The sequence below is a fragment of the Stegostoma tigrinum genome, chromosome 12, assembly GCF_030684315.1.
Source record: "Stegostoma tigrinum isolate sSteTig4 chromosome 12, sSteTig4.hap1, whole genome shotgun sequence".
NCBI lineage: Eukaryota > Metazoa > Chordata > Chondrichthyes > Orectolobiformes > Stegostomatidae > Stegostoma > Stegostoma tigrinum.
The window spans coordinates 40,963,936-40,977,284 of NC_081365.1; the positions used below are offsets into that span (position 1 = coordinate 40,963,936).

The window sequence follows — 13,349 nt, forward strand, 5'->3', positions numbered from 1 at the left end:
GGGAGAAAATGGAGTCCAGATAGGTGGAGATGAGTTCGGTGGGGCAGGATGTGTATACTATTCGTATACCTGCCTTTTAAGCGTTGCAATTGTACCATCTCCACCACTTCCTCTGGCAGCTTGTTCCATACATGCATTGCTGTCTGCATGAGAAAATGACTCCAAGTCCTTTATAATCTTTTGCCTTGCCTTCTGAAAAAGATTTTGGCTATTCAACCTATCTGTGCCACTCGTTTATAAATCTCTCTAAGGTCATCCCTCAGCTTCTGATGCACTGGGGAGGTTAAAAGAACCCCAGACTATTCAACCTCACCCTATAACTCAAACTTTCCAGTCCTGGCAACACCCTCAAATCTGTTCTGCAACCTCAAATTTAACAACATCTTTCCTATAGAAGGGCGACCCAAATTCTTTGAATGCTGTTATTGGGCTTTAAGGGCAAAATGCTTTTTTTGTATTTTCATATGTAGTTACAGATTCAGTCTGCAAACATTTTAGGGAGTGTGACAATGGAAAGCTTGTCATTGTAGATATCTCAAAGCTCAAGATTTTAACTTGTTTATGGTTTGTTAATCTGTGAACTACTGTGTAGATTCTGTTTAATAAAACTCTACATTTGCCCCTGGATTTCCTGTCCTTCCTGTGACCACAATCATGTGGAATCAATTACACTGGATCTTTTCGTTGTCCTCACCTGTTGTGATCTCCTGCTCAAGCAGTTGTAGAGATGCTGATTTGTTGGGATGGAATTCATTACTGGGATAGCATAATTAGATCTGTAGATTATAATGACCTGGGCTTCATTCCATTGAATTGATGTGAGCTTACTCATTGCCCTAGTGGCTCACTAATGATTTTCTATTTTAAAATTATGTCTCTGTTTAACAAATGTGTACTGTGAATTGATATGAGGGAAGCTTTGACTTTCACTGACCCCACAGTACACATTCCTAAGACTGCGTGCAACTAGTAGGATTGATTTTTGTGGTGAGTGATCCATTTGGTGGTGATGTTGACTCCAGCTGCTCCTCATTTATGCCATGTTGAAAAGTTACCACTTGAAGGCAACAAATTCCTACTTATTTAAAATGAATCTGTTTGCTTATATTATCAACCGACAGCTGTGCAAAGGATGGGATGTTTAAATGAACTAATACTTGTACAGAAAGTTTCCTCGTTGCAAATTTAATTTTCACATGAAAACATATCTCAGCAGCTCCCCTCGCTTACCTTGATATATTTATCTTATTGTTTAGTGGCTTCTTTTACTTCCCTTCAGCTCTCATAGTTACACATTCCTCTCTTTGCCTTTATCTTGTTTTCTCAACCATCAAAATTTTTATCTATTTATTTATTTATTTTTAACTGTGAAATATATTATTATCATCTCAGTAATAGTCCCTGGCTGTTGTTTCATAGAAGACGACAAAGGAAATATGTTAAATATTTGAATGTGGGATTTGATGAAGGTCATTGAGACTTGCACTACATATTATATTGGTAAATTTTACAGCTGATTTGATCTTGTTGGTGCAGTGGTTTGTAGTGCTATTTAACTGTTAAATCATTGAAATGTTCTTAAGTTCATATAACAAGTATGTCTAACAATTCTAAATTTCTGTTTGATTTTATTTAGCAATCCATTTTATAAATTGAATAATTTAGCAAGGTTTATGGTAAGGTTGACGAGTTCACTTAAGGAGGGGAGATCAAAAAAATGTAATAGAGAAACATTTTAATTCAAGGTTTGAAGTTTCAACGTGTCATCAGCTTTTGCACTTTTTAATGCGTAGAATCTGGCAATTGTGTTGTCAGAATTTAAGACAGTTTGAATATATTGTCAATCCAAACTGATACAGAATTAGTTTTGTTTTAGGTAAAGGACATATTGCTCTTAGTACTTGGATACATAATAAATTAAGCACTTGGATCTGATTCCTCAGCTCTCAACATTTCTCTGTTTTTGTATGATATTACTTCCTGTTGTTTGTTTGGTATGAGCTCCTACTGTCTACCACTTCTCCTTTTAATTCTCTAGTGCTTGTAGCTCCTGCTCTTCTCAATGAGCTGCTGCACAATGCTGTGACTCCATTTGAACCATAACTATGCAGGAAGCATTATATGAAGTTACCTCAACCTGATGATATTTGCATAAAACAAAACAATCTCCAAGAGAATTCGAAATGAAATAGTACAGAGGCTACACAACCCATTCAAACATTTCACAATTTATTCATCAAGTATTTATCCAATCATCTTTTAACAGTTTCTAAAGAAATCTCTTCCACCACCCCTTCAGTCAACACATACTAAAAGACATGGAGAATATTATCACAATATTAAAAATTCTATGAATGTTACAATCTCCCAGGTTCAGCATCACTAGTTTGTTCTGATGTAGACCTTGGACATTATTAAATTAATAAATTCACAGTGTAGCTTTTGATCATGAACTTAACATAATTTTCAATTGTGCAATTCCAATAGTGCTAACATTAAAAAGTGACCACACTCATTGAAGATGTCCCAAACAGCGCACTCATCCTCCCTGAATATGGTGAGCCATTGTCAGGACACACCTGCCAGAGATGGCCAAATGATGTGTAGTTCAGAGGGAGTTATCGTGTGGGAGACTGCAATATTGCCTTTGGACTCAATGTAGCCTAGTAGTCAAAGGTGGGATGATGACTGTCTACAGCAGTCCTTTTGTCATTCATCAATACTCCTGTATGTTGGACAACTGTTGTATCTTGGACAATGGCTGAAAGAAGACCTGATGGTTGTAACTGCACAGAATGTACTTTAGGTGGGTGACTTTAATGTCCATTGCTAAGTGGCTTGACTGTACCACTACTGACCAATGGACATAGCTGCTAGGCTGAGTCAATGGGAATAGGTGAGACAACTAATGAGAGAAAAACCTACTTGATCTCATCCTCCCCAATCTCTGTCACAGGTGCATCAATCCATGGTAGCCTCAATAGGAGTGACTGCTAGTCCATGCCAAACATGTTCCCAAACTAAACTAATCCCACTTGCTAGCATTTGACTCATATCCCTCCAAACCTTTCCTATTCACGTACTTATTCAAGTGCCTTTTAAATGTTGTAACTGTACCTGCTTCCACCACTTCCTTTGGTAGTTTATTCCAACCACGGATCACTGTGTTTAAAAATAAAAAAAAATGTTGGCCCTCATGTCCTTTTAAAACCTTCTCCTCGCACCTTAAAAAATTGTGAACTCCCCCATCCTAGGGAAAAGACCCTTGCTATTCACCTTGTCCATGCCTGTCATAATTTTATAAGCTTCTATAAAGTCAACTGCCAGCCTCTTACTAGAGAATAAAGTCCCAGCCTGTCCAGCCTCTGTTTGTTTTTTTTTTAAATAACTCAAACCCTCCATTCCTGGCAAGATCTTGGTAAATCTTTTCTGAACCCTCTCCCAGTTTAATAATAATATCCTTTCTATAACAGGGTGATTGGAACTGCGCACAGTACTGCCGAAGACATCCCAACCCCAAACTCCAAGGTTTGAGTAATGAAGGCAACCATGCTAAGCATCTTCTTAGCACTCTGTCTGCCTGACCCACATTTCAAAGAATTATGCACCTGAACCCCTAGGTCTCTATAGAACTACCCAGAGCTCTCCCATTAATTGTACAAGTTCTGTCCTTGTTTGTATTACCAAAATGCAATACCTCACATTTATCCAAATTAAATTCCACCTATCACTCCTCAGCACGTTTATTCAATCGAATCAGATCTCTTTGTAATCTAAGATAACCTTGATTTTTGTCCACTGTACCACCAATTTTGGTGTCATCTGCAAACTTACTAACTATGCTTCCTGTATTATCATCCAAATAGTTTATATAATGACAAACAAAAGATACAGCATGCTATTGATGGGGTCAAATGATATATCAACCAGTGGATCGGACCTAAGCTCTGCAGTGCTGCCAAATCCAGTCATGCATTGTGATGACAAATTAAACAATGACCAGGAGGAGAGGGCTCATCTGTGGTGGGGAGCCCAGCACATCATTCAATAAAATGAAGGGGAAGCATTTGCCTCCAGCTTCAGCCAGTGACTCGAAGGATAATTCATCTTAACTTTCCCTTAAAGTCCCTAGCATCACGGTGCTGGGGCGGCACGGTGGCTCAGTGGTTAGCACTGTAGCCTCACAGCGCCAGGGACCTGGGTTCAATTCCAGCCTCGGGTAACTGTCTGTGCGGATTTTGCACATTCTCCCCATGTCTGCGTGGGTTTTCTCCGGGTGCTCCAGTTTCCTCCCACAGTCCAAAGATGTGCAGGTTAGGTGGATTGGCCATGCTAAATTGCCCATAGTGTTCAGGGATGTGAGAGTTATAGGGGGATGGGTGTGGATGGGATGCTTCAAGAGGCGGTGTGGACTTGTTGGGCCGAAGCGCCTGTTTCCACACTGTAGGGAATCTAATCTAATCTAATCACTGATCCCTGATTTTTGTCAATTTGATTCAATCTGTGATGTTCTGATGAATGGTGTATAATATCTATTGTCATATTTAGAACTTTGATTATTTTAAAAGCGAGATTGATGTGAGTCTGTTCAGTGACTGTTTGATAGATCAGTATGTCTTTATGGAACAGTGACCTGGATCCAGCATAGCTCAGAAAGCATGTGATTATAGAACCCTGTTTGTTAATGGAATGATTTTTAAATACTTTCGGCTTTATGACAACAAATGTAAACGCATTAAAGTTTTTTTTTCAGTTCAGAAGAGTTATGGATTGAGTTCAGAAGCAGGTTTTAGTAATAAATAGAATTTAGTTTTTTTTTCTTTTGTATAGTAACCTTATGTTCTATTGTTAAAGGACATGTGCAGCCTTGTGTGGTTAGGCATTGAAACACACGTTAATCAACTGAAAAATTAAATATATGATCATTTAAGCCAGGTTTAATTGAGATCTTACTGTCCAGTTCCACTATCAGCTGGCATAATAACAATAACAAGAAATGGATGAAGGTGCTTCAATAGAATGGCAGAAGGTCTAAAATTGTTGATGATATTCAACAGTTGCACAACCTTGAATGAGTCCCATGAACATTCCTGTACATGCCAAAGATGGAAAATCAAGGTTGCTTTTCTGTACTAGCTGTTTGTTACACTGTACAAGAGAGAGCATTTCATTCCTAGTCAATGAACTTCATCTCGGGCCAGGAACAAGCTTAAACCTCCAGACCAGCTTTGATTGAGGAGGCCCACAGAGGAGTGAGGCTTTTTTTTCTTTTTTTTTAATTGAGTTAATAAATATTCCTTCCTTTTTCCTTCTTTTATTACTCAATAAATGTTCATATTTAAGCAATTTACTATTATTGAGTCTTCTCTTAACTACATTTAACCAAATCCAAAAGAACCACTTGGACACACCCTGTGATCCAAGATAGTGCTGGCTACTCCAGTGCTGTAAGGAGTGGCACATGCAAAGGAATAACCTGCTCGCTCGTTCTGTGTTTGGGTAGTACCTGGGTGCCTCTGCTCTTAACCTCATTACAGATTTTGTAAAATCATGGACAAAAGAGCTGAACTCCAGAGATGAAGTGAGAGTGACAGCCACTAATAGCAAGGCAGAATTTTACAAAATTAGACCATATGAATCGGAAAACCTTTCACTGCTTGGAGTCATAGGAGGTCAATCATTACAGCCCAGGACATCATTGCAGGAATTCCTCACGCTAGTGTCCTTGCACCATGCCATTTTTTTCCCCCCTTCATTCACTAGGGGTAGAGAGTATCAGGTTAGTATATATTTCTCATCCCTAATTGCACTTGAGAAGGTGTCGTCTTGAACCACTGCAGGTAGACCCACAATTCTTCTGGTAGGGAGGGAATTCCAGAATTGTGATGCAGCAACAGTGAAGGACTGGTGATAAATTTCCAAGTCAGGGTGGTGAGTGGCTTGGAGGAGAACTTGCAGGTGGTGGTGTTCCCATGTATCTGCTGCCTCTGTGCTTGATTAATGACCCCCTCCTCAATCATGAGGTCAGAAGTGGGAATCCTCACTGGTGGCATAATATTCAGCATGATTTGCAAGTTCTTTGATATTGAAGCAGCTCAGTTCATAGACAACAATACCCAAACAAAATGTAGATTTTGAGGTGATGTGTGTCAATTACCTGGCACATGTGGTGGGAAATGTTAATGAGAGGGATCATTGCTGAGGTGATAGATGAATATTTTACATTACTTTTACAAAAGAGGGTGCTGCTACCAAGGCTGTGGTGACAGAGGAGGAACCTCTGTCATGAGAGGATTGAAAATTAATAAGGGAGAAGTCCTGGGATCATTGAAGAAAGGGTTGGCCAGGTGTGGTGAAGGGAATGGTCCCTTTGAAATGCCAAAAAGGAAGTGAAGATATGGTTGCTTGTGGAAATGGAGAATGTTGAATGTGGAGACTGATGGGCTGGAATGTGAAGGGAATTTTCCATCTAGCACAGTAGCTACAGGAGCATACTTCTGGTGTTAAGAGACTTCTTACTCAAGTTTTATTGAGGTAAAAGTTTGCTGAAATAGTACAGAAATCCATCTACATTTTCTCATCTTGCTGTAATTTGTGTTGTTTAATATCTTGTCTTTTAATCCTCCTCTTTACCACCATTCCTGCACCCCTCTGCCCATTTTCCCTTTTTAGGATCATGAAGAACAATTTTCCTTTATAGCAGAATGGTATGATGCAAGTGCTAGTCTAATTCGGCGCTACTTGTTTTTCTTTTATCCAAAAGATGGATCTATTGAAATGGTAAGAGTTTTGTTTCGCTTTTTGGCTGTTTTTCTTGTATTCACCTTAAATTGTGTCAGATTGAAAACACATCAGGCCTCTGCTTTTGTTCGGTTTAGCTGAAGATAACAGAACTTCAATGAGTACCAATACGCAAGTGAGTGAAATGTTGAAGCAACACATCCCATAGAGCTATGATTCAGTGTTCCACATATTATGGAAACATTATTATTAGTACCTCCTATTATTTATAATTCTGATTATTTGCCATCTAAAACATTGCCACATCAAAGTCTCATGCAAAAGGTCATTTGATTTTATAGATTTGCTGTTTGTATTTCTTTTTTTCATTGAATTTTATTTTCACTTCTTATTCTAATATAACAGCATTTTACTAATTCATTGTGTTAATTCCCAAGCTTAGAAACCTGTGACTGTCTGCCAATTTTATTATCATTTCAGGGTTCTTTAGTATGTGGTAGTTGAAATGAGGTTCCAGCATATGTAGTGGAACACTGAATTTTTAAAAATGCTAGTTTTCTGATCACTAAATTTATAGTATTGTCTCTTCATATTTAAAAACCCAACTGGCGTTATTTAATATCAAAAAATATAACCTGCCATCCTTTGGTGTGCATGTGACTCCAGTCTAGTTGTTAATTTTAATGTTCTTTAAAATGCTTTTCTGAAGCTTCTTGCTTGCTCATATTAACAATAAAACCACAAAATGAATTCAGAATGAACCAAAATGTGGCCTTACCATTGCCTATGTTTTGAGAAAATAAATCACGATGAACATTACAGGCAGTTTTGTTTTGCACTTATAAAAACCTGCCGTGATTCTGAATAAATAACGTCTCACCCAATCTAAAGATTTTTAGAAAAACTAGCAGAGTTGACTTGAGGACTATTTTCCATGGGAAATGATGATTATTATTGAGAAGGAAGACCAACATTTTCTAAGAAAGGGAACCGAGTATTATGACATGCGACTACATCGTACTTCACATTTATTCCTTTCTCCTTAACAATCAACAGATTTCATAGGACTTCTGAGGAACTCTATTCCAAAAGAGTTAGTTTTTTTTCCAAGTCAGCGTTGACTGTCTCTTGTGACTGATCTGAAAATTTGAATTTAAGTTCATTTGTATGAATCATTCTATCTGGCTATGAGGGTCACTATTGACTTCAACCATTGCAGCTTACACTCTCTAAGTAGTTACAAGGGATCTCTGCAACATAAGATGAGAAAAGATACATGGTTTTATTTTAGGAAGGAAAACAGAAATTGCTTTAAATAGTTTTGAGCTTGGTAGAGCTGAGAATTAACAAGATTACTGAGCACTTAGACTTGATGCAGAAAATTTTGACCCTCATTACACTATCGATGGAACAGAAGTATTCTATGATTCTATGGATTATAAATATCCCCTTCTTGCACTAAAAGTGAAGTTATCTAGGATTTTAGAAATAGAAATTGATTGCATCTTCTAAATTACTTGTGCACAGATACCTGAAGTTTTAAAGTTACCTAGTTTCCAATCTTTTGCCTTGATTAATTTTATAGTTTAATGAAAGTTTGTTTTTCTTTAATCAAACATTTAAAAAATACTTCTTTAAGTAAAAAGTTTACTATTTTTATACAGAGATGATCCCTCTACTTGGAGAGATGAGCTTCAACTGATGTATTATACTGTTCAATTCTGTGTTAAATTTGTATAAGATAAGATTATCCAAAATATTTTTGCCTTAAAGCTTAATGAAACTTGAGATGAGGCAACTGAATTGTATTGTTTGATGTCACTTTAAAGCTATCCCATGAGCAATGCTTGAATATGTGGTCAGTTAAGTATCAACTTTTCATTCACCCATTTTCTTCATAACTGCAAGTTTGAATTTAGATCGACATGGTAAAATGTTGCTGTAATTCACAGATGGTGCAAGGAGATTAATGTAGTCTGTAAAAAGGATGAATCACGTAATCCTCCATTAATCCCTAAAACTGGGATGATGCAAATAGACTTTGAAATCGGATTTTTAGTACAAGCCATTGTCATTATGTCATTACCAGCTGTAACAGATACTGTTAACAAAATCAGCATTATAGAGTTATAATGTCATTATTACACAGAGGGCCATTTCCCATTGAAATCACACTGGCTATCTGGATTACAGTAAATTCCATTTCCCACTGCATCTCTACAGTCTTGCAAGTTCATTTCCCTGCAGTGCCTGTTCAATTTTCAGCTCAAATCAATTACTATCTCTCTTCCACCATCCTAATAGGGAACAAGTTCCAAGTTATTACCATTTGTGCTTTTTATTTTCAAAAAGTTTGGCCTTCCCTCTCCACTTAATTGCTTTTATTGCTCAATACCTAAATTTATGTCCCCTACCTCACATACCAACATTAGTTGCAGTATCAACTTGGAGCAGAGAATGTCTTTCAGTTTTGTCTATTTTTGACAGATTCACCAAATAGTGATTCTCACTAAATATCCAAGGTACTACATTTGTTTATGCTGTTCTACACTTGGTGCTGGATAATCATTGCCATTGATTAAAAAATTATCCTGCTGTGCATATACATATAAATCTACAAATTAGGAGCAGGCATAGGTCATTTGGCCCTTATGCCAGCTCCACTGATCTGATCTGATTGTAGTCTCAACTCCACTTTACTGCCTACTCCTTTCACTACCCTTTTAGTCAAGAATTTATCTACTTCTACCTTGCATCTACTACTTTCTGGGATAGACTATCCAAAAAATTCTCAACCCATGGCAATAGGTCTCTGACTCTTCACTTAATATCCCTTTCCTCCAATCCTCTTGATGTTCATGGTCCATTAGGAGCCTAAAGCTTAATTTAAAAATAAATCTTTTATTGTTGATTAAAGCCAGCACGTATTGTCCATTCAGTATTCTTATTGATGATTTGGAGTTGCATTCTTGAACCACTGAAGTCCATACGGTATGGATACACTTAGTGATGTTTTAATTGCTTCAGGTTGGATGTAGACAGCTTGGTCATCTGTGTTTGTCTCCTTACCCTGTTATTCATGGTGTTGTGAACATCAGAGGGTCACAGTTGGCACTGCTTTTACTTAACATCTCTATCTGAGTTGCCCTCTACCCTTGAACTAATCTATTGTTCATATAGCGTTATCTTTGGGTTTTTGGACTTGTATGCTATGCTGAGCCAATACCTCTGAAAATTGATTGGTCATAATGTGGCCGGTGAGACCACTTCTGGAATATAGCAGTAAGCATTTTACTACTTTTTAAACATCTAGCCAATTTATTCCCATGGGACTGCCTGTGTTTAGAATTAGAAGTCAGTCAAAACAGCAAAAAGACTGTGACAGTGTAATAACATCTGTAATGTAAGCAGGTGGCAGAACAAGTAGGCTACTGAATCTGTATTTTTTTTCATTGTAATGCAAATTTAACTGATTGTACCAAGGTTAATTTCGTCATACTCCGCATTCTGCATGTTTTGTCTATTCTCGAATTAAGTCACTTTTAAGCCAACCAAATAATACCTGGTCTGCTTTCCAAAATATTAAAACAATTCATGTGTTTTGGTAACAGAGAGCCAGTTCAAATCACAAGGAAGTGTCATTGTTGAATTCCAGCTCCCACTACTGCACAAGTACTGTAGGCGTCAACTTCAATTTATTGAAAGAAAGCAGACAACTATATTCTTAAGGGAATGACTGGCGCCACTGAATTAATGTAGGTGCCTGTGGCAGACTGGCATCAAATGGCATTTTTTTTTTTGTAACGTGAACATTTTGTGCTGTTTTGTGGAACGTGTTGGTAATTTTGAATGTGATTGTTATTTTGACCTCTTAATTTTATGAATAAATATATTGATGTCCATTCTTGACATTTTACAGTATGATATTAAGAACCATCGTACCTTTCTGAAACGGACAAAATATGAACAATTGAGGCAAGAAGACTTGTTCGTTGACAGCGTAATTACTGTGTATTCTCGTCAGCTCCATTTAGTAAGCTACGGGGACCAATACACAGCTCGCAAACTGGGAAGTAAGAAACAAAAGTAAGAACTTGGTTTTAAATTATATTCAGAGCTCTCACAAATTACCGAAGGCCTAATTTGATCAAATAATATTCAAATCTCATTTGGACTTTTAAGGTTCACCAATTATGAAATTCCCATCCCACAGTAATATGATTGGTAAAGCTGATCAAATTTTGGCTGAAGAGCAGTTCATCGATTAAGATAGATCATTTTTAACACTTGGAAATTTTTGTTCTTTTGTGCTTGAATTGGACCTGACTTTGCATAGTTCAGGTGACTTGTATTGCTTTAATCAAATTGATGTGTTAGTAATTTCCTAAAAATTTGAAGAATTTTTCTCTAGCTGTCTATTACGAACTTCAAGTTATAAATGTAAATGGTGTGTTGTTTATGCACTCAGTAGGGAGAGAGGCTTATTGAAAATCTAATCCTGGTTTGTTAAAGTTGAGGCACAAAGGTTGTCTTTGATGCAATGGCTCTATCTTAGAATGAAGAGTCAAGCATGTGAAGTGAGCAAGCAGGCAGTGAAGCTGGATGTCTGTAAGTTTACTTTTCTAGGTAACAGTGAGCTGGTTTATTATAATCCTTCAACGAGGCAGTAGGTTGGATATTTACTGGAGTCCGGTCATGCCGTAATCTTGGAAGTTGTACCAATGGTGTGTGAGAGATTTTTACCAGATGTCTCTCATTCACCAGAGGTCTGTATTTGCCCATAACTTCAGGAACAGGATGGAATTTTGGTGCTTAGACATCCAATCTGCTTATCTCTGGGTGAGAAGGTATGACACAATGGGTTTTTCCCCTATTCTTGATAGAAAATATAATTGCATTTTACACATGTGTAAAATCCCCCTTGTCTATAAGGAGTGCTTACATCATCTGCTTGTTAAGCTGTGTATCTGGCAAAAGTAGAGAATTTCCTCTTCCCGCTTCCTCCCACTTCTTTATTTCTCTCTCTCTCTCTCTCTCTCTCTCTCTTATGGCCCTTTTCCCCTCACTGGCCCTCTCCTCCCTTCTAGGTAGGCAGCCTTTGTAATGGTACAAATATGACCTCAGATGCTTCTCTTGAGGTCAGCTGTAACACCAGTGTTAAAAACCGATTGCCCTAATCTTCCAGAAAGGGATAGAGTTGTTGCAAGGGAATGGAGATTGGACCAGGAATAAGAGCAATGGCTGCAGTCCTCACAATATTTAACTTGTGGAAATTTCTGTTCATTCTGTCCTGCACATCAGACAAGATGTCTAATAATTTCGCATCAGTGGAAAAATGGAAAGGAATGGTGATGAGCTAGAGCTGCATGCCATCAGTGACACGTGAAAATTAATGTTGTCATTCACTGAGAATGTAATTATCTGATTTGTGAGCACAGATATGGAAATGTTGGAATTGAATATGAAGTTGTTGGGGATTACTCTGGAGATTGTGGGTCTTCTGTCCTGGTGTTAATCTGAATTGAGGATGTTTTGAACAATTGTAGTAAATAATCTAGCACTTTGGGGTTTCTGGCATACTTCTGAGAAGCAAATCCTAATATACTTATGATGTAAGGAAGCTTAGAATTACTGTTGTCATGTTCTGAATAATCAGATTCAAACCTTCTTTAGATACCTGCTGGCTAGCCATTCTTGACATATTTTGCACTTGCATGTATTTTCCTGCTGTCCTCTTCGCAGTTCTTTTCCTTTATCTGTTAGCTCCTGTTTCAGATATTTTCTAACCAAGCTGTTTAAGAGATGTTCTTTCTCAATGTGGAGCAGGCGCGACTTGAACCCGGATCTCCTAGTTCAATGGTAGTAACACTATCATTGTGACAATAAAGCACCTTGGTTCCTGTTTCTTTCCTTTCCTTTTCCTTTTCCTTTTCATTTTCATTTTGCCTTTCTTTCTATAGAAACTCACCATCAAGTTTTCTGAACACCCACTGAAAGAACTCAGTTCTTAGTGTTTTTATTCACGTGTTCAGATGTGTTACGATATACCTGTGGGGTTAAGGCTTGAACCAAAGCCTTCTGACTCTGGGCTAGGGACTGTACCACTGTGCCACAAAACAGTGGGTTGTTCCTGTTTTGAGTTTATATTGTTTTGAGAAAAGTCATCCTTGACACCAACCAAATTTACAAATTGCAAGTGGTACTCAACAATAGCAAAAACAGTGGAGTATACAAAACTATGACGGGAATAAAATTGAAATGGATTTGAAGGGCATATTATGCACCACAAGACAAACATCAAATGTGAATAAAGGTACATTCTCTGCAACACGTGTCTGAGCTTCCATTTGTCCCAATTTGTGTTACAAAAAAAAGTCACTTATAGCAGTACAAATAAAATATAGTGTGAAAATCTGAAATAAAATCAAGAAGTGCTAAATTACATTTTGGGCCTGTAAGCTTCGAAGAAAGAAAAGATGGGTTAAGGTTTGCTGCCCTTCACTCTTGGCATTTATTTTTCTATACCAGGTATCAGCTGCCTTTTACACACATAGGCATTGGATTTGATTTCTGTTCCTTTGCACCTATCAGAATTGAATCATAAAATC

At 37.6% G+C, this 13,349-nt stretch overlaps 1 protein-coding gene across 3 annotated transcripts in view; it reads left to right on the forward strand.

Moving 5' to 3' along the window:
• The window catches only part of nme7 (NME/NM23 family member 7), a 137,842-nt gene that overhangs the window by 16,549 nt on the left and 107,944 nt on the right, over nucleotides 1-13,349 (forward strand). For all 3 annotated transcript variants that reach the window (XM_048540702.2, XM_048540701.2, XM_048540703.2), the window contains 2 exons: nucleotides 6,673-6,780; nucleotides 10,661-10,827. In XM_048540702.2, the coding sequence (XP_048396659.1) occupies nucleotides 6,673-6,780; nucleotides 10,661-10,827 (275 nt within the window). The remainder of the gene's footprint in view (nucleotides 1-6,672; nucleotides 6,781-10,660; nucleotides 10,828-13,349) is intronic.